Source organism: Triturus cristatus, chromosome 10 (genome assembly GCF_964204655.1).
Source record: "Triturus cristatus chromosome 10, aTriCri1.1, whole genome shotgun sequence".
In the NCBI taxonomy this organism is placed as follows: Eukaryota; Metazoa; Chordata; class Amphibia; order Caudata; family Salamandridae; genus Triturus; species Triturus cristatus.
In genome coordinates, this window is record NC_140593.1 from 968,624,833 (window position 1) to 968,646,212 (window position 21,380).

The 21,380-nt window shown below is 42.6% G+C and overlaps 1 protein-coding gene across 1 annotated transcript in view; it reads right to left on the reverse strand.

The window, feature by feature from the left end:
• The window catches only part of DLEC1 (DLEC1 cilia and flagella associated protein), a 576,582-nt gene that overhangs the window by 347,447 nt on the left and 207,755 nt on the right, over positions 1-21,380 (reverse strand). The window contains exons 14-18 of the mRNA XM_085628869.1: positions 20,879-21,041; positions 19,102-19,294; positions 15,745-15,803; positions 5,976-6,141; positions 390-483 (exon numbers count right to left, since the gene is read on the reverse strand). Of these exons, the coding sequence (XP_085484995.1) occupies positions 390-483; positions 5,976-6,141; positions 15,745-15,803; positions 19,102-19,294; positions 20,879-21,041 (675 nt within the window). The remainder of the gene's footprint in view (positions 1-389; positions 484-5,975; positions 6,142-15,744; positions 15,804-19,101; positions 19,295-20,878; positions 21,042-21,380) is intronic.

Below are 21,380 nucleotides of genomic sequence, written 5' to 3' on the forward strand. Positions count from 1 at the left end.
TTTTTCAGAAGCCAACAGAGTGTCTTTAACGAACAAGTTACTTATCTTTGGTAACGCATTATCTGGTATAGACTCTATCTAGCTGCAGATTCCTTGCCTAACACCTGGGAAATTCAAAGGTAAGGAATCTGCAGTTAGAAGTCTCTATCAGATGTGATAACCAAGCAGTTTTTCAAAGTTGAGAGACACTACTTCTGTGCTGGTCACTCTACAATCGACTGCTATTTTAAATCTATTCCAACAATAAACAACATTTCTGCCTTAGTGGATACAACAGACTCTGACAGGAGGCTACTTTCCTGTGGTTGTGCCGCAGATACAACACAACATGCTAATTATGAACTAATGTTTACAGTTACTGCAGTTTTGAAAAGGAATAAACAGTTTACCTAATGTTCCAGTGTAGGGTTCAACCTGAATTATGTGGCAGTCAACAATCTTTTCCCACTCATAGCAGACTGCAGCTTTGCTGTTGTTCCACATCTGTAGGACACAAAAATTGCATTTTTGTAGACTATAAAACACTCTTCATGTTATGAAGTGAGAACAGGCATAACAAATTATAAGATCTAGATTACATTTGCAGAAATAGTCACTTCTCTATTCTGATACTCTTCTACATTGACCCTCTAACAACTCAAAGCCTCAACATTCCTTGGCTAACGATAAGGGAAGGTCAGCTCAAAAGTCTCCCTTATCTAATAATTTACGCACAAATACACATTTTGAGGTCTTACTCGCAATGTATTCCTATGCACTTACCAGACAAAATCTATAATTGAGAATAACTCATACTTACTCCTTACTGAGAGTCATAATTTCTATTAGCACAAAAGAGAAAATAGAGGAATCTATTCACTCAGTGAGAAATATGATATAAACACCCAAAGGTGAAGAAGTTGGAATTGGTGTTTAACATTAGTTTCGACTGAGTAAGTGTCTTGCAACCTCATGTAAAAGTACCAGGAAGCGCGTCATTACCACATACTTGAATCTTGAGTCATTTGTTTTTAATAATTTATAGAGAGGTCTGATCCGGCTGGATCTCCTATGGATAACAAATAACTGTGTGTGGAAACCACACCAGTGGAATGAGATTAAAATGGCTTATCACCAGAAGAAATGCTCATGTACACAGAAAAGTGACCACATTCTAGCAATAAGTGGGGTTAAGGCCATAGGACATCTGCAAGGAAAGCACATAATACTGCTGAAGGAAGCCCCTTGAGGAATATAGGATGAGGAAAAGATCAGTTCAGGTATCCACCAGTTTGGAATAGCAGACTCTCACTGGAGCATCTCATGCTTGTGATCAGCAGAGAAATCATTAAGTGATTTTTTTTAGCACCGCATCCTGTGATCTTAGAAATTTCCAGCACCTGTTTTTCTGGATGAACAAAAGTGACTTCCTTCAAGTTCAGGGTCCTGAGTCAGTTCTATTTTCTGAAGTAATGTGTTGGCTCCGAAAATGGAAATCCAGACATCAATTTTTGATGAGAGTATGAGAACGGGAGAAGTAACATTCTGTTTTGTCTTACCGTATTAGAATCCTCACAGTTATGCTTGCAGAAAATGCAGTTTATATGCCTCTATGGATTAGAAAACCTTTGTAAATGACATTTGTCTGATTGTTTGTAGAAAAGTGGAAGGTCTACTGAAAAGTTAATAGCAGCTACAAAGAGTCATGAAAGACTCCTGTCTGTGAAGGATTTTATATATAAAGGAGGTGAACTAAAGGTCTAAAAAAATCACCCTTGTAGCATTATCTCAGGAACTGAATTTATTTACTCAGGGATAACAGCTAAAGTGTTACACCAACAACAGCTTGCCCCCACTCAAATGGCAGAAGCCAAGACTAAATACACGGAAGCATGCATGGACTTGCGAAGATATAATCTTCGAGCATATGTCACCAGAGCCCACAATGAAGGAAACAGCGCCCGTACCTTACTGGCCTGTCTCATAAGAAAAGACACACAGACACAACCGATCACCAGCATTAGAAACACCTCTGGCGAGATCCTGTACACACAAGCAGACATCTTATCTGCCTTCCACGACTATTACGCCACACTAAACAGGGAACCCACCCAGAGTAGGGGTGAATACATCTGTAGAATGCTAGACACTGATGCCATAACACAGCTGCCAGAAGAAGACAGGGAGACTTTGGACGACCCACTTACAGTGACGGAGATTAAACACGCCATGCACCACTTAGCCAAAAACAAGGTCCCCGGCCACGACGGCTTCCCCATAGAACTTTACGCCACGTTCTCCCGACACCTAGTCCAATAGCTAGACACAGTCTTTAAAGCAGTGTTAGAGGTGAGGTTGCTTCCCAAATCTATGCGGGTATCCATACTAGTGACGTTTCCTAAACCAGACCGGGATCCCCTGCTCCGGTCGTCATACCGCCCTATCACCCTCCTGACTGCGGATTGCAAAATACTCTTGGAAGATCTTAGCAGACAGAATCACGGAAGTTCTCCCCCGTCTCGTACACCCTGACCAATGTGGATTCGTACCCAGGAGGAGCACCTTCCAAAACATACGCTGCTGTTCCAGATCCAGGATAATGTGCAAGAGCTAGACTCATTATTGACCGCGTTGATCTAGGGGAGGGGCCGCCGTAAAGTAGCCCTGACAACACTGCAGCTGCCATGAGACTGGGGGGTCTAGGAGCCCCGTACTTCGAGGCCTACTTCCTCGCAGCGCAACTGCAATGTCTATCGTGATGGACAGCGAGCCGAAACCTGGGGGAAACGGAAACACAAACAGGAGCTATGTCAATCCTGGAACTGACTCGGATGCTCCTCCCAGGGACCAAGCCCAACTCAGTGCACCCCCTATTGGTCAAAGTGGCCAGATCCTGCACCCTACGAATCCACCGTCTATCTAAGGCGACGCCCATATACTCCCCATTATTGCCGCTAGCGGGCCTCCCCAAGGGGAAAAGGTACTACGCCACGGAGAACTGCAAGAGTGGACAGAGCACGTGCTCACCGAGATAGAATCCCTGATCACTGACGGTCAGCTGACGTCGTTCGCAGGGTTGACTGAAGAGAGTGGGCTTCCTGCTGGCCAGTTCTTCTTACATAGACAACTGGCGGCCGACTGCAGAAAGACGTGGGATCTCACGGACTGAGAACCCAAGGCACACCCTGTATTGCATACGCTCCTAAACATGGGGACGGGGAAACACCTCATCACCTGGATCTATAAATCCATCATGGATCTTACACGTGCACCCCTAACACGACTGCGACTCCACTGGGAAGAGGAATTCGGCCAGGCTCTCCATGACAAAGAATGGCTCACAGCACTAGAACACCACAAAAAAGTGTCCCACAATCAAAGGTTCAAAAACATCCAATGTAACATACTGCACCGTGCATACCTCACGCCGGTGCAGCTTAAGCGCTTCTTCCCAGCGACACAGTTTGACTGCCCCCCCTGCCACACCCCTGAAGCCCCATTCATCCACATGTACTGAACCTGCCCCACACTGCAAGCCCTCTGGACAACAGTGCACACAACACTGCAGACTGTCACAGGCCTGGCGGGACTCACCACGTGGTAGGCATGTGCCCTAGGCATCTTTAAGCGACACAAGCAGAGAAAGGTAGAGACCCGATATGCATTATGAGCTATTCTCCTCACAAAGCGAAGCATCGCAATGCACTGACGCTCACCGGGCGGTCCTCCAATAGCCTCATGGTGGGGGGGCAGTTAAGAAGTGGGGCGCGTCCGAGGAGGACATCATCAGACAGGAAGAGGCATGTGGCGAAACCCCATATCGATTGAATGGTCAATGCTCCTCCATAACTTTGCACAAACACAGGCCGCCCCGGTGGAGACTCCACAGGCCACTCAGACGGAGTCAGGTCCAAATACACCCCCACCTCCACAAGACCCCTCACCCCTGTACTAGGCCACACCCTCGACCACCCTGAGTAGATCACCCCGCTAGTGTTGATGGGAAATCAATGCTCGCTGATAATGGACCTGCAAGGAGCAACGCCCCTATCCCCCACCCCCTTCTCCCTGAGTTCTATCTCCCCAGTTCTGTTGTACATATGGATCGTCCCCTCGCACCGTCACACATAGACAGCATAGGTCCAACACTTGCTCCCGGGGAACGGTTATTCCATAAGGCCCCCGACATCCCCAAACAGGCATGCATCTAGGCCTGGGATGGCTAACGCGACACTCATTTTCATTTTAAACTTTTGGCATAGGCGTACCCGCCGACGCTACTTCATGGACCACAATTCTTTGGGGCAACACGCTGATAGGACTAGCAGAGTGCGGCCAATCGGATTTCTGCCCCATACTCGAAGAGCGTCACCCCCCTCAATGGACACGCAGCTATCCACTCTGAAAATGTTGACAATGGATGTTATGCTAGGATAAACACTATCAACTGTTATATAACCTGTACGATAACTGTAAAATCCAATAAAAAGGTTTAACGGTTTTTCCATAAGGCCCCCCGACATCCCCAAACAGGCATGCGTCTAGGCCTGCCCCATACACGAAGAGCGGCACCCCCCTCAATGGACTCGCAGTTATCCACTCTGAAAATGCTGACAATGAATGTTATGCTAGGATAAACACTATCAACTGTTATATAACCTGTACGATAACTGTCAAATTTAACAAACAGCTAAAGTGTTACACACAACATGGAATCCAACCCAGAACGCTTTGTGGTCAGGGAGGCGTGGAGGCTTAGATGACAAGTCAGAAGGCTGAAAGGTGTTCAGGGTTTATAGATCTATTGCTCTATCAATCTCTGAGTACTTAGTGAAATTGCTTTAAATATACATTTTCTGATTGAAAATACAATTACTTTGTAATGAGGTCAAGGAGATCAAGACAGCATCCTTCATCAATCATTAGAGAGACCACCTGATTCATAATAAAATGATGATAAAATCTGGTGGAGAGAGCCACAGAACATTGGATGACTCCATTGCCTAGCATCTGTGGAGTGGGTTCCAGTGGCCAACTACACTCTACACTTGGTCATTATAGAATGGGTCTCGCCTTCAAAAAATATGACCCAAGCAACTGGGGTGCCTTCTGAACTGCAGCCAATGTTCTCCCCTCACTGGAAGTCAGTCTCAAAACTCGCACGCAGGGCTATTTCTCCAAAATCTTCAGAACCACATCCGCTCATCTAAACAGTCTGGAGAGGAAGTCTTTTTTTTCCTCATATTCTTAGAAGAATGCCTGTGCCTGTTTGGTGCAGCTCTTGAAACCAGGAGGTTTTATGCTCATGGTGACAGAATGAACATGAAACAAGAAGACAAGAAAAATAGTCAAACAACTTCAAAGTTGCTGAATATTTTAAAAGTGTTGTTCATGGTTTTGAGCACACCAAAAAACAACACAGACAATGACAAGAGAAATGTGATAAGACATGGCGGTACTATAAGTATATCAGGTTGTTAGCTATGTTCACTAGGGCTTATAAAAGCAGAAAGTCTTAAGCGTTCCATTGTGTGGCTGAAATTTAATCGAAGTGCAGCGGGAAGAATATCCATTAGAAATTAGCATGTAATACGGGAATGACAAGCTTATGCTTGGGACCAAATTTGTTTATTTATTGAAAATTAAAGTTGGTATTCGGTAGACAATGCATGTGTTTTCAGACAATTATTAGCTGATATGGACAAAATTAAATAATTAGTGATAGTTAATGCAGATGTCAATGTTATGGCATCATTTCCTGGATAGCAAGCAAGGGCATTTCCTTTAGTGGCGGCTATTTTATTACTCATATTACCCATGATTTACAGGCCTACCAAATAAAACTTTGCTACACATTCTCCTTTTCACCACATTAGACACCCAATGACATATTTACCCAAGAGTCCCTCAGCACATCAGTAGGAATTTAAAAAATGTTAACGTCTTAAACACCAGCCCCCACATACTCAGTCATGTAGTAGGTAAAGCAGACTGACCTTAAACTGCTTTCTAAGCGTTGAGCCAATAAAGTTTTCTCCTGGGATGATAATGGCGTAGGGTTCCAAGAGGATGTTAAATGGTTCGGTCGAACCTTTCACTTCCAGGTCAAGTACAATCACATCATTGACCGTGGGCTCCAACTGGGCAAGCGTCTTTCCAGGACTGCATAGGAGAATCAGAGCAACACATAAGGGAGCCATATAATATCATACCAATGATGGAAAAACAATCCCATCGTAGAGGACCTCTTTTTCCTAGTATGCAGTATTTTGGATTTGAGCTCTGAGTTATGTATATTCAACATGTATCATCCACATACACTTAATTGAGTAGCATTAAGAATCAATGGACGTATATTGGTAGGAGAAATTACTGTTGCTATGTCATGTATTTAACACCGGAGAATATAACAAATGAAAATAATATATTTTATACAACTGTTTAAATTTTATTCGCAAAACTGATTCTCATTTTTTATTTGTTTAGCAACTAAAGCACTCATTTAGACATTGCTGGCAACAGGACTGGCGGCAAAAAGTGAACTGAGTTCCACCCACCCACCTCTCTGAAATGTTGCAACATTTAGACCCTGGCATTTTGCAGGTTTTCCAAAGGAAGTACCACTGCTGACTCTGGTCATCAAGAACACCTTTACAGCAGACTTTGTCCTGGCACAAAGTGTATAGTAGGTATCCTCATGAAATGGACAGCTCCCTGGAGCCCTGTCTCTCTACACAATGTCCCTGTTTAGGACTACCATTGAAACCACAGCAGTTGTGGTCAGAGAACCATTTTCATTTCCCTCACATGGTAGGAAAGGAAAAGATTCCAGAGCATGGAAAACATTTGTCATGGAATTTCAGGAAATTTAATATCTTCAGAACCAGGTATGTTTTTCACCAAGCTTGCATGGGGCCATGCAAGGATATTGCTTGTCCCCTGAAGTAGCACCTGCCATGCACACAAGGCTGCTTTCTGGGGAAAAAACTCTGCCACATTGGGCGGCCAGAGGTAAAATTGATGGCACAGCAGCCAAACTTCTGATGACCGCATTAAGCTATTTCTAAGAAAATAATAATTCATGCTTACTACAAATTACTAACCACGACCCAGCAACGGGAATGCTCTATCTAAATGCCATTTCGATTATGTTAGTCTAAGCTTTACCAGTCTCCAGTTTTTTTAACCGTGCAATGATCTTTTCAAGCACTAGAGAGCAAAGACACTAAATACTACCAAAAGAGCCCTTTACTTACTGCATTATATTTTAGTTTTTTCAAAGAAAATGTTATATCCTGTCAATTCATTTAATCGGTAAAGTTGAAACCAATCCCTCTTACTAATGTAACATATATTTTTTCAAGTGTCAGAAGATGGAATGCATAACATGACATAGCAATCTTGCTTTATTCATGAATTTTCCTCTTTACTTCTATAGGGTTTTGTAAACCGGTGAAAAGTCATACGTCGTCATAAATAATAGACAATGACAGACTTACATATGTATTTTGTGAATCTGGCCAAATGCATTTGGTGGATAATGCTTGCTCAATTTTCAGGAAGCTTTCGCCAATGATAACAAGTGGCTACACCGCCTTTTACTTTTACTCTAATAAATTAAGATGATTCTTGCATTCAGCATTGAGATGAAGTCAAATGCCATAGTTGACATAATGCAATTTTACTCAAAGTTACCTATTTGAAAGTGCCTTTATGAGGTCTTATCTTGCATGCATTTTGTCAACAGTGCCAACGGAAGATACATGACTGTCCCTTTGTAAGGACTAGGCTAGCCTACTCAGAGAGTGACTAGTGTGTGTTAGAACGGGGTTGTCCCCGGCATGGTAAACAGGCATGTACCCCTGCTTCACCAATCTAACGTGTGTTCAGAGATCCAGGACTTTCGCCTGTAATGAGAGATCCAGAATGAGTTCTGTGACCTAGAGGGACGGACCAAGCATGTCCTTATAGAGGGCATTGGACTACTGGAAGCTGACCACCAAGAGTCCATGAAATGCCAATAGGTTCGATTTGTGATTGTTTTGCCTCCTCTCCTGTACACTCTGGTGGAACACGCATCAATTTAAGATATAAGATCTACTAGTTGAAATGCTGGTTGTGAGACCAGCAATCACTGTTCCTTAACCAAATCAATTTGGTAATCTTATTAATTTGTACATTTGTTCCATTTTTTGCAAATGGTGGATGTTTCAATGAACAATCCAATCTGTAGTCATATGTGTTAATAAAATAAATTGACAAATAAGAATGATAATCATAAGACGCTATTCAGAATTTTAATGCTAGAAAAAATATTCCAGTTGTATCTAAATACATGAGTAAAGACAGACGCAAGTGAAAAATATAGTTGAAAAAATTGAGATAAAATTAAGAAATAAGTAGCAGAGACTCCTGACTGTATTTACTCAGTGGGTGGTGGTGGTGGTGTGTGTGAACTCTGGGGTTCTCATGACATACACTGGTACTGTAACACATGCAAATAATGTTTCCTTTTACTGTTTTGCATATCTCAGAAGGCCTCCAAAATATTCCTAAAAACCCTGCATGAAACACCAACCTTGACTTAAAATGTCCGATTGTCGACTCCCCTTTTTCGTTTAAATGACCCTCTTTTTCCTTTCCATCCTCTGCATACCTCCTCTCAATCAGCACAGCCAACTCTGACTCACCTGCATGTTTGCCTTAGTCCCCATCACTGTACCTCTCCAAATTGCCCACACCTTTTTTCAAACCTCACAAACTCTACATAAAAGTCCCATCCCTGCATCCTAACAATACCTAATAACCTGGAGCTCGTCTATTAATACCGCCAATCAATGCATGAAATTTCCATACCCTCTCTCCCACTATATATCACACCTAAATTCCTACTAATGAAATCTATCACATAGAAACTGGAGTAAAGGCATAGAATGGTTATGGTAGAGCACAAGATTGATACCAATAAACAACAATAACTACAAAAACACTAAAACCTGGGATTAGGAGCAGTGTGCTTCCTACCATAAAGCACAACAAAGCCTAACCAGTGGTAGTAAGTGCCATATAATGCAATAACAATACAATATAAAACCCATCCTAAAACTAATATCATAACACCCAGCAGTCAGTCGTTCGCAGTTCATACAGGCTGCCTAGTAATTCCCTTTACTGTTTGACACTCTTACACTCACATAAGACAGAACTGCTAAGGGTCAAACCCATCGCTATGTAGTGTACTAGTCTACAGCAGTAAACTACCCATTGCCACCTGAACGGGAATGGAATAACTGAAGAGATCTGTCACATACCACTGGCCAAAGGAGGACTCTAATTTAGTCCATCACTTCAGGCCCGACTAACTACATTATAAAGCCAGTTCTTGGTATCTCATAGTAACAATCATATTTGGGATGATATTAACATCCCAGCAGATGTCTCCACCACTTCTCCCTCTAACCTAAATTTGCTCAAGACCATAACCTCTAAACAAAATATCTCAGAGTGTACAACCCAGTGAAGTAACCAGCTAAGTGGACTTAAGAAATACCAAAAAGAGACCTTTAAAGCTGCCAGCTTACTAAAAACCATGAACTGTGCACCTATCTCCCACTCTTTCTCATCAATCACACTGCTAAGTACGGCGTCCCATTACATCATAACCACACTTCTGTGGTCCTCATACATGGAAACATTTCCCACACAGGATCAAAACAAAGATGACATCTTTCCAGCCACAAATCCTACATGGTGTACTGTGCTACCCATGTAAGCAAGTGCTTCGGCGCTCCACATAGGGGTAGGAAGCACTATATAAATGTTGCGGTGTAATGCAATGCAAACTTGTCCATACTCTGGCTGCATCACGTCAAGTGGTGGTGTAGGTGTACTATGCCTTGTGAATCAGTAGTAACACCAGGCATTTTTTGTGTCAAGGAGGGGTGCGCCTACTGGCTCTTGTGTGAAACTGCAATGGAATGAAAGTTATAAATCACAAACGTTCACCGCAGAGGGCATCTTGGCACTGAAGACACAAAACAGACTATTGACGAAGTGTAGAAAAAAAACTGAGTAGCCTATTAATAGAATAAGTATGTTTTAGGGACTTCTGAAAAGACTTGAGACAACTGATCGATTTAATTCTCAACAAGAGATTGTTCTAAAGTTGACTTCCTAGATATGACAGAGCCCTCCCTCCAACCCTATTCAGCCTCACACGAGGTACTGCCAAAAGCAATTGAGACTTAGAATGAAGATCTCTTGATCATTGATGATGCTGAATTGGAGCAGCCACCAAGGATTTTCAAAGCCATGAAAGAGCTTATACATCAAACACAGAATTGTAGGTTTGTAATCATATTATTGCTATTATTTGCAACAAGATACAACAATCAGCACACCTACATCCACTGGTCGGTGGGAGCAGGGAAGAATCAATGACAAATAGACAAAATAGAAGTAGAGAGAAAGGGAAAAAGTCGGGATGGAGGGTGAGGGAGGTGGGGAAAGTTGTGACAACAATATTAGGTCCAGACACTAGTTGCATGAGAAGGACAGTGAAGAGGAGTTGTGGAGCATAAAGGACAGTGTTCCACTCATTGGTTCAGGTAGGTGTACAGTCTGGATGTGATAGGCGAAGAACCGCAGATATTGCTGGCAGGTGAGTTCCCGAACTTAGTCCGACAGGTATCGGATGCATGGTCCCCATCTCTTGTCAAACAGAGATAGCATACATAGACACACAATTTTAAAGGGGAACACCAGTTTGACGAGACATAAGTTAATTCTAGCTGGAGTAACATTAATGTTTTTCTTTAATCCACAGATCAGTCTAACAGCAAGGTTTTGGGTTCTCCGCAACACTGTCAGAGAAGTCTGAGGAAGACCCAGCTAGTGTAGGCCACAGTATTTATTTTGGAGAGCATAACTACTGTTACTACTGGGGTGTGTATTTGTTTGGAAAGAAATCGCAAAATGGACCTATAATCTGAAGTTGGAAATAATAGGACAACTAGAGGGTGAAGGAGCAGCAGATAATTAATTGGACCTAATTGAGTTATGCCATCTGCAGGGTGGCTCCTCCGCTTTGGCGGAGGGGCGTTGCCCCACTGCTGAAAGGCAGCAGACAGAAGAAGAATAAAAGGACAAAACTATTTTATTGTCATTTTATTTTTCACTTCCGGTCTGCGAGTGTAGGGTAGGGCAGGGTCAATTCATGGCGTCAGCAGCAGGGGGGGGGGACACTGAGGGCCCGATTCACAGAAGTAATCTGAGACAAAATCCTAACTTTACAACTTTCGGTATTCACAAAAGGCATTTATTAGTAGTAAAGTTAGGATTCCTAACTTTAATACTACTAAACTGAGATAAATCCTAACTTTACGACTTTCAGTATTTACAAAAGGCATTTTGTAGTAGTAAAGTTAAGAATCCTAACATTACTACTAACTAAATGCCTTTTGTGAATGCTGAAAGTCGTAAAGTTAGGATTTTGTCTCAGTTTAGTTGTAGTAAAGTTAGGAATCCTAACTTTACTACTACTAAATGCATTTGTGAATACCGAAAGTCGTAAAATTAGGAGTTTGTCTCAGTTTAGTAGAAGTAAAGTTAGGAATCCTAACTTTATTACTACTTTGGATACCGAAAGTCATAAAGTTTGGATTTTGTCTCAGTTTAGTAGTAGTAAAGCTAGGAATCATAACTTTACTAATACTAAATGCATTTTGTGAATACCGAAAGTCGTAAAGTTAAGGTTTTGTCTCAGATCACTTTTGTGAATTGGGCCCTAAAAGTGGGCATATCGGTTTGGCCGGCTGTCTTAGGATGGCCAAACCAACATGAGCACTTGGATATCTCCAGGCTGTTCCTTGGAGATATCCGCAGTGCTCAGGTGCATTGGCTCCCAGTCCCTGCTGGAGCCTGGAACCAGCCCACTCCGCCCAATACTGAGCCCAGCAGGCCACCATCCCTGGGAGGGACAGCCATTCCCAATGGGGTCGCAAATTGCGAGTGCCTCATGAATATTCATGAGGCATGCAATTTGCGACCCCATTGGAATTCTCAAACAGTGTCTCAGACACTGTTGTACATGGTATTTTGCGAGTCGCAAATTGCGAGTGGCAATCCAGCGCAATTTGCGAGTTGCAAATTGTCATGGTCGTACATCTGGACCTTTGTATAGAGTCATGGTACATGGACCTTGTCCCCGAAATAAAAAGTTTCTGTATAACTTTACATGTGTTGACAGTAAAAACTCTGCATTGTTGTTTTTATTGTGGAAAGAGTAGTAGCCGCATTGGTGAGTATGGAGTTACACTCTTATAAATCAGCAGTGCTAACTTCTCAAAGGGCTACTAAATTTAGTAATTCAATGCATCAAAGGAAATGTAACTTTTGCACAAAGGGTGACTTAGAAAGTTTCGACTTAGTTGCCCAAAGTTTCCAGTGATTGTTTACGAATGCACGCAAGCTGCTGTTCTCGAGACAGCCTTCTGCCCTCCTAGGAAGAGTTGTAAATAACTCTCAGGAAGGGACAGAAAGGATATGCCAAGAGTAGAGGTGTGACCTCTTCCTGGCGGGGTGGCCCGTTTAGGTGTGAGCTCAAAAGGCGGGCTTCAAAGGGAAGTCGCCTTTGAAGAGCAAGTGGGAATCACACATAGGAGGGGCTGCGCTTTTGGTTTAGCAAACAAGCTGTCATCTTTGGCAGAGAAGGAGAAGATATTGCCAAACAGTTTTTTCCGTGGGCGTGCAGCCTTCAGGTAGCCACACCTCTGGGATGGGCTAGGGAGCTCTACATTTCCAAGTGAAGGGTGCTACCATGAGGATCAGGGTCAAGATTGATGTGCATATGGATGGGTCTGAACTGGGCTGGCGAAGTGAGGTAAAGAACAATGATGAATTCAACCCAGATCTGTGATGGGGGGTGAGTGTCTGAATACTTTCAGTGCTTCGTCTATCACCTCCTTGTGTTTGAGGGGTTCTGGTAGAGACATTATGGCTTTCAATCATCACAATGCATAAATGAGGCAGCCATAGGGAGATATCACTACTAGTAGCCCAGGAGAGATTAGTTTAAGGATTTACGGTCACAGGGAGGCTATAATAACAGGTCACCAACAAGCATCTCGGTGATCCTGTGATACCACCAAGTGGGATAGGCTTAACTGGACAAAAGTAAGAGAATGGAAGGGAGGTGTGAAAACCAGTTCAAATATGCTCCTGAAACAAAAGGAAAATATTTGATGGCCTAGAGTGACATAATACCGTCATACTCTTATGAGCATGCCCAGGTCTGTTCTTGCCTCCCACAGTGAACTTCAGGTGGTAGGGCTTCAGATCCTGCTACAGGCCTCCACGAGCCACTCGGCATCTCAGGAATAATGAAAAGACCTTGGGAAAAGACAAAAAGTCTGCAACCGCTCAACTTCTAGACCCTGGGGTCTGGTGATAATGAGCAGGATGTTGAGGGGGGAAAGGAAGGCTTTAGGTGGACTCTCAAAACTATGTCGTATTAGGAGGTGATGGTGCACGGTTCTGGAAAAGGCCCTGGCATGACAAATAAATGATAGAGAGCATTGGGAAAACCAAGCAGAAAGTCAGATACATCTTCATTGCACTGAAGCCCAAAATCAATTCAGTCAATGCTGACAGGTTACACTGGGAGGAGTAGGGAAAAAGATCAGCAACTGGGGCTAGAGAGCTCTGCGAGAGGAAAGAGTTAGTAAAATTATTATGTTGCTCATGTGTATAATTCTTAAAGTGACATAAGGGGACCTCAAAGCACTGCAGATAGGAGGCAAGAGAAGCAGAAAAGAGGGCAGAGGAGAGAGGAAATGAGGAGAACACTAAAGAGAATAAGAAAGGAGACTTGCAGGTGGGTTGGTCTCCCCCAAGACAGAAGAAACAGTCGTTCATAGATAGACTGCTGTAGGCCTCTAACCACTAACAAGTAGGGAGGGAGGGAGGGAAAAGGAGCAATAATGGGGAGCATCAGAGTGCAGATATATGTGTGTGAGGTGGCGGATTTAGAGCTTAGTGCACTGTGTTCCGGGGCAGACAGTGAGAGCTGCTGAGAGCCGGAGACTGTCCATCACCTCCACATTGTCAACAATGAGACCTTTCATGATCCTAACTAGGGCATTTTGGTCTGCCTACAGATAGAGGGACAGCTAGAGAGGATGGGGCAGTGAAGCTGCTGGGAGGACAGAGACTATCAGAGTTATAAATGTCAGGCTTGAGGAGCTCCTAGGCAGAAGGAAAGGCTAGCAGGGTGATTGTTCTTGAAAAAGAAAATTCTGCTGGCAGATATTTTCATGAAAGGTGTTACTATTTGATATTCGGTACTTTCTACTGGTCGTTGTTATGCTGCAAGTTTGGGTATCTGGTCTTTGCTGTAGCAGCACTATGGATACAGTAGTGGCAGCTACGAGCAGTAGTGGTGGGGTGGGGGGGAGGCAGTGGGGGGGTTAAGAAACAACCGAAAAATTCACTTACCAGTCAGCTGCCACTTCTCCTCCCTTCTCTTCGGTAAAGCAGGAAGCAGACTCCCCTAGTCAATCATCACGCTGCTGTCACCAGCATGACAGCAGTGTCATGATTGGTCTGAGCGCCGTGGTTCAGCACTCAGACAGGCACTGGGAGCATGTGCAAGTTCTCCACCCAGGCTGTGCAATACACTCGGGTGGAGAACATGCTAAATGTGCATGATTGTTTGGCCGGCCCAGGACTGCCGGCCATGCCGTCATGCACATGTAGAAAGTGCTCACCACACATCCCCCTGCTCTGTGGGCAGCCATGCCTTGCACCTTCGGAGCCTTCTGGAAAATAAAATTATAATAACATGGATTTATTAGCATTCTATTTTTCCTGTGGGGCTACACTCCTCCGCCTTAGCAGAGGTGCAGCCGCTGCATACATACTCACACTTTCTGATTGGTTTTGGTGTTTCGTGTTGCTGTATTGCCAACATCGTTTCAATTGTGTGTTGCATTTTAGACCATGGGAGCCGGAACGCTAGGCACTGTGTATTACCAGGGATTGCAGCTTCTACATCCTGCGTGCTAATAGTGCCTGAACAGGATGCATCCTGCCCATGACAGCAAGAGAGTTGTCTTGTATCCTGACATCCTTCCTGATTATGCTGAGACTCATTCTAAGGGGCCAGTGTGTTTTAGAATATATTATTTGCCTTTGATTGTCCTAGAAAATAGAACACAGAATTCTGCATCCTGCCAGGTCCACTTCCCCAATGTGCATTAAAATGCAAAATTGAACAGTGTTAAATTGCTGTCCCAAATGAGTAATTTTGACACAGGTCTGTAGATGACTCTCCCCCTACAATTCAAAATCCTTGCTGCCGACTTTGGAGCTGAGTCTCGGTGTTGGCTCAACATCCCGTGATTCTGAGCAAATCACTTAATATCCCCGTGCCTACCATAAATTAATGTGTCCTTAACTGATGCTCATAAAAAGCGCTGGTATTGAAAAATAAGTACCGGTGCGGAGCACCTGAAACTACCGGCTCAAATTAAGCACTGAAAAGCAGAGATTTGTACAAGGGATTAACGCAGGTGCCTGCAGCCCAGGGGGAAAGGGGAGGCCCCGCTATTCAGGGGGGTCAACATCCAGCCTAAGGTCCATTTGTATTTCCGCGATTTTGAGACTCAGAGGCCCCCACCACATTCTACATTGGCTACTCATCTTTGTGAGTTACGCCATTGGATTTGTAATATGAATGCTTGAGAGAATTGTAATTTTTTTATTTACCTGGTTGGCTCTGGGACGTCATTCAGTATCATGTGAATTACATTATGAAAGTTCTTAAGCTGCAAAAAACATAAAGACAGACACCTCAGTGAAAACCTTCGAGTACATTATAGCTTTGTTAAATCAGCAACAAAGTGCAGAACACAGTGGGAGAGTTCGTAAGATGTCAACAGTGTCTGTAATTGACTATGTCATAGGTCAATCTTTTTGCATTACACAAATTAACATCTCTACTGCATGTGGTGCAGGTACCCATTATGTATAGATTTTCACAGTGATAGGTTCCATGGCCTTGCCGAAAAGGTGTTTTACAAATACACAATGCTTTAAGCATGATTTAAAGATAAGCCTCAATTCAGATATTACAATTCTAAAATGACAACAAACATTTTGGTAAGAAATTGTTGAGGGCCATACCCATGTGTTCAGATTTGCATCTTTCTCATTCTAATATTTGCAGCACAAATCACAATATACATATAGTAGAACCCCAGTCATTTCTAGGCATGAATCTGATATCTGCATTTGAGTGGTCGACTGTACTTCTGCTGCATTAGCAGGAGGCGGGGTTCCTGCCCTCATGATTGTCCCTGAGGTTTATATGCTTTCCAGCAAAAGATGATGGCTTGGTTTCACCAATTATGTAGGGGGAGAACTACCCATAATTTGGGGGCTTAGAATGAGAAACTCCTAGATCCTACGCATAGATCTTTGGTGTTATGATCATGCTGAAGGAGATTGGTTCATTGCAGGGTTCTGTTTGGTGCTTATTGGGAGATCCTTCGTTGTAGCTAAATTAGCTAGGTGGATATGACATTTGAATGGGAGCCTACAAAAGATACATCACTTCCTGCCTCTGACACATTATAAAACAGGCAGCTGATTAGTCAAACAGATGCCTGCCAGATTTGATGTGAAGATGCAATGATGATTGTACAGGGCTTGGTAGTGGTCTAAAAAAGAATGTGAGTGAACAGTTGAAGCTGAGAAGGCTCAAGAAGGAGTAGCATGAACGTGTGAAACTGAGGTTCTGAGCTTGAGGCAGAATCGCCTGCAAGGTAGGATGATGCCTTCAGAGTCATGAAGACTTTCAGTGGCTGGCCAAGGTGTGATCTAATGAGATGACAAAGCATTTCTCCTGAGAGAAAAGAAAGGCAAAGTATCACAGGACTGTACAACTTCAGAAAGGTGCATGCTGAGTATGATGGGAAATACCTGAGCAGCATCCTTGGGATAAAGAGGGACAGCTGTCCACCATTCTGATGAAACAGCTGGCAAAATAATCCTGGTTGGAGAGAACAAGGAAGGAAACCTACAAATGGAGCACCTGAGAAAATCAAGCAAGCACCTCAGATTTATATGTTCACACTATTTTTCAACCACGAGAATCTATATTAACGTGTAAAGTAAATAATAAATGGGATTTGCCTCAACTGTGCAGACTGTTCTTGATTTAAGAAGTGGGGACCTACAGACCAATATAGATCAAGTAAACGTAGCAAAATCTGTGCTCAGTGGTAGATTCGTCTATGTTGAAAAAGGCCACTAGCCGTACAATCACAACATCGCTGTGTTACACTAGGATGAAGCCATAGTGTTGAGCTGAATGAACTTTGAATATATTAGAGAGAAGCACCCTTATTAGGAAGGTGTTTCTGGGATAGTGTTTTTTCATCCTGAAAAAGTACAAATTATTTGCCAAAGTAAAACAAATTTTACTGGCAATTCTAAAAGGGCCAAGATGGGTATTTTCGACTTTTGTGTTATATGAATTAAAGCAAATTTTACTTCACTCAGAACAACATACATACATTGCATTCCAAATTGTGCATCTCAACAACACCCCACCACATGCTTTTTCACACACCACAACACAATACCCCATGAAAAATTCCCTCAGTTCTTCAATGTGTGACTGTGTCACATCTTCTCCCATTCCAGGAGGCCTGGACATCCACCAATTACTCACCTCAATTAAATGTCACAAACCTTTGCAATTTACTTGCACTGCTAGACAAATTAAGAAACAAGAAATAATCAATTGGGTTACAAGACACTCCTTGTTTTAATAACCCAATTCATTTTAGGGTTTGATCCCATGAAAATATTAGAATACTAGAGATACTAGCATTCTGGAAGTTTGTTTGGGTGATTTTCAATTGACATAGCCGATATTCACCACACCATAAATTCCCACATGTACTTCAGGTGTGAAATGGGATCAAGAGAACATGAACTTTAACACGCGGGACTCACAAAGGCCAATGTAAGTTTACACCTGGAAAATAAAAACACAAGAAATGTGTCACTATCAATATCTCTGAAGTATTTGGGATTTAGAATATTGGAATTTCAATGTCACATTTCTTGAGTTAGTATTTGTCCGGGGCTTAAGACTCTATTCCTTGTTTGGGAAAGCCTGGCTCTCTAGGCTAGTAAAAACTTGCATTGGCCACTGTGTGTCCCAGGGTTTAAAGGATACACTGGACGGCCATGGGTACCCAAGTAGAGACAGCCAAAGAGCGTCAGTGCTCTTGATCACCTCACACGCTCCATGCAGACATATTAAGAATTGAACTATGATAGAGCGGCTGGACTAGTAACTAAAATCAAAAGGATATTGCAAGACCAAGTACATCGTTATATCCTATGCATGCTCCAAATATAATATACAACTTACTTTCACCTCAGCAACAGATTTAAGACTGCTGCATATCCCTTGGTGTTACCTTGCACCATTAGTAAAAAAAATGCTCTAATTTTCATGGTGTGTAAATCAAGATTATTGGCCTTTTTTAGGCCTCATAGGGTGCCCACCATCCTGCTGGGGTTGAGTTCATGACCTCTACTACTGATGAGCAGGTTGGCCGCCACGGTGGATCCTTCATAGCAGTGAGGTTTGCAGCGTGGGCACCATGTTTAAGATGCACATTCGGCAAACTATTTTTTTTGTTTGTTTCCCTATCCATTATAACCATGCCATGCATAGCGGACACAGGCAGGGAAAATGGGTGACAGGCAGTCATCCTGCCCTCAAAAGGGCTGGTCAAACGTCACTACGACCCAGCGGTCCTGTGAAAGATGAAATGCTTAGTCAAGGGTTACCACCGGCAAAGGCTCCAGCAACGGTAACCCAGCGGTTTCCCAAATTCTAAACAGAGCGGATAACCACTGATTTGATGGGACAGGAGGACCGCCGACTTACAGCATTCCTCCTATTCCATCAAACGCCTAAATGAGTCTCTATGTTTTTTACTGACATGCCTTTCCATCATAAACTTGTTAATATAATTGAATAAAAACAATATTTCATCAAGAAGTAATTCTCCTTTAAGATAATGAATCAATGATGTATACCTCTTTCGGAGCATAGGCGAGTGTAAACCACTGTTCCTGGTGAGGCTCTAAAATACCCTGTCTTGGGCATATACTGAATGGCGTCTCGGAGTCAATGTTGAAGGCAATCTTTTCAGGGTCATAGGATTCTCCAGGCATCAATGGTTGAAGATTAGGTTTCATTATTTGCCAGTAGAAAGGCAATGGTACATGCCTGAAAGATAGAAAGGTAATACCTCACAGTTGCAGATTAATCAATGAAGCCAACAAGGAAGGATGCTAAATGGGGTGATAAATGATTTGTTAATGCAGGTTTTAAAGAAGAAACGAAGAGTCAGACATTTTCACCATCATATTTGACAGATACATGTAAGTACAGCACAGAACTAAACACACCACTTCAGTCTTTACAAAAATAGCTTAACAAAGCGCTCATGAAACATTAACTTTGGTCAATCAGTGGGTAGTGAGTGGCTTTGGGAATATTGTGCATATGTACTTAATTATGAATATTTGTGGAGGACCTCAAGTCACTTCATGGCCACTACAGGTCTCCAGCATAAAGACATTTTCCTAAAAAAAATCCACACTCAACTGCACAACATGCATTACAGTATATCACTGACACCCAATGTTGGCTAATACGATAACTGAGGGAAACGCTCTCCACCAGAGGAAACACAATTCAAGTAGCCTCTCCCTTGATCCATTTTATAATACTTATCCAAGAAGGTGGTTTAATTCAGTATTTTGAAAGTAGCAAATTTGGTGACCTTCAAGTATCTGGCCTGAAAGATCCAACAGGTTGTTTGCTTACAAACATGTAAACTATGTATCTCATCCCTGGCACTCAAATAATGTTCATCCTGAAAGAAAACAGTGTGTTTTTATTGGGCAGGGAGTCCGATACTATACTCCCTTTGTAGCATGAGGTATCAGCCAGTGACTGTGGAGCTTAATATGCAAATTTGAAGCATTTAGCCTCACCACATTTTAAGGTGGAATTAAAAATTTTAAGTGTCTTTAGCTCCTTTTTCCTTGCAACTGCTTGCAATTATATTATGCAAGAGTAGTAGTTAACAGAATGATGAAGACATTTTAAAACCTGATGATTATAAAAGTTCAAAAGTGATTAATTGGTACTCAAGATGTTTAAGTGCATTAACAACCCATGTTGGCATAACATTGCAATTTGTCTATCAAAATTTTACAGGATGCAAGGTATGCCTATATGCATGTTAGTTCATAACATCAGATGCACAAGTCTACAGTATGGACTGCAAAATGGCATTAAAGAACAGCGTTCTGAGGAGGATAAGCCGATAAATCTTACACAGGGCGAAGAGTTTGGAGGGAGAATGGCGGATTGCGCCTGGAGGGTAGGTTGGTTGTATCCTGGATGGAACTTGAGCTATTTACTAATGAATATCTTTTTAATGTAGAAATAAAGTTTAGATTTCGATGTACCCACTACAGTTTCCACATCACATGTCAGATTTCGCAACATCATTACAAACAGGTGAGCAGATAGATGAGTGGCCGCAAAGGTCAGGGGTGTTCCGCTTAAATTTGCGGTACGCCCAGACCAACAGGTTATTGCTGAAAAATTTGCCTCTCATGCTAAATCTAGAGATAATGATGCAGAATGGTCACTCAGCAGAATGTGAGCACAAATAGTTAAATCCTTACAACAAGACTAACGTGTCGGTCATTCACAATGAAAATAAAAAGCACAAGCTAACAATATGGTCACTTTCATTCGTGGGCAATGCCATTACTATTCATGTTTGTCACATACGTGGAGTTCCTTATCTGCAGCTTCTTCTCAGCCGTTGAATATGGGTTCAGGGAGTAGAAGCGCAAGCGATGCTCAGCAATCACATCTACCAGCTCACCAGGCACAGGGATGCTTTCACCGCCAATCACAGACATAAGTTCCAAAGCTAGACTTTGTCCGGAACCTGAGAAGATGATTCAGTTACAAATAGATGTTATATGATGCTTTATTAGCATTTCCATAACACGAGTTGTTCTAACCATGCTACCTGAATACTCACTGCGGCATTAGTATTACTGGTGTTGGTAGCAACAAAGACTTCATTTATTGCTTACATGATAACAAACATTAGTGCCTACTCACAATCTTTTTTCAGCCCCTTATCTGACAAGTTGTCCACATCCTTGAAAGCACCTTGGTGCTGTAACTGAACTATAAACCCAGCAAAACATTCAGGAAAAGGGTACACAGAGGGGTACACTTTATCAATTTATAAGCACCATGACTCATGTGTTTGGGTACT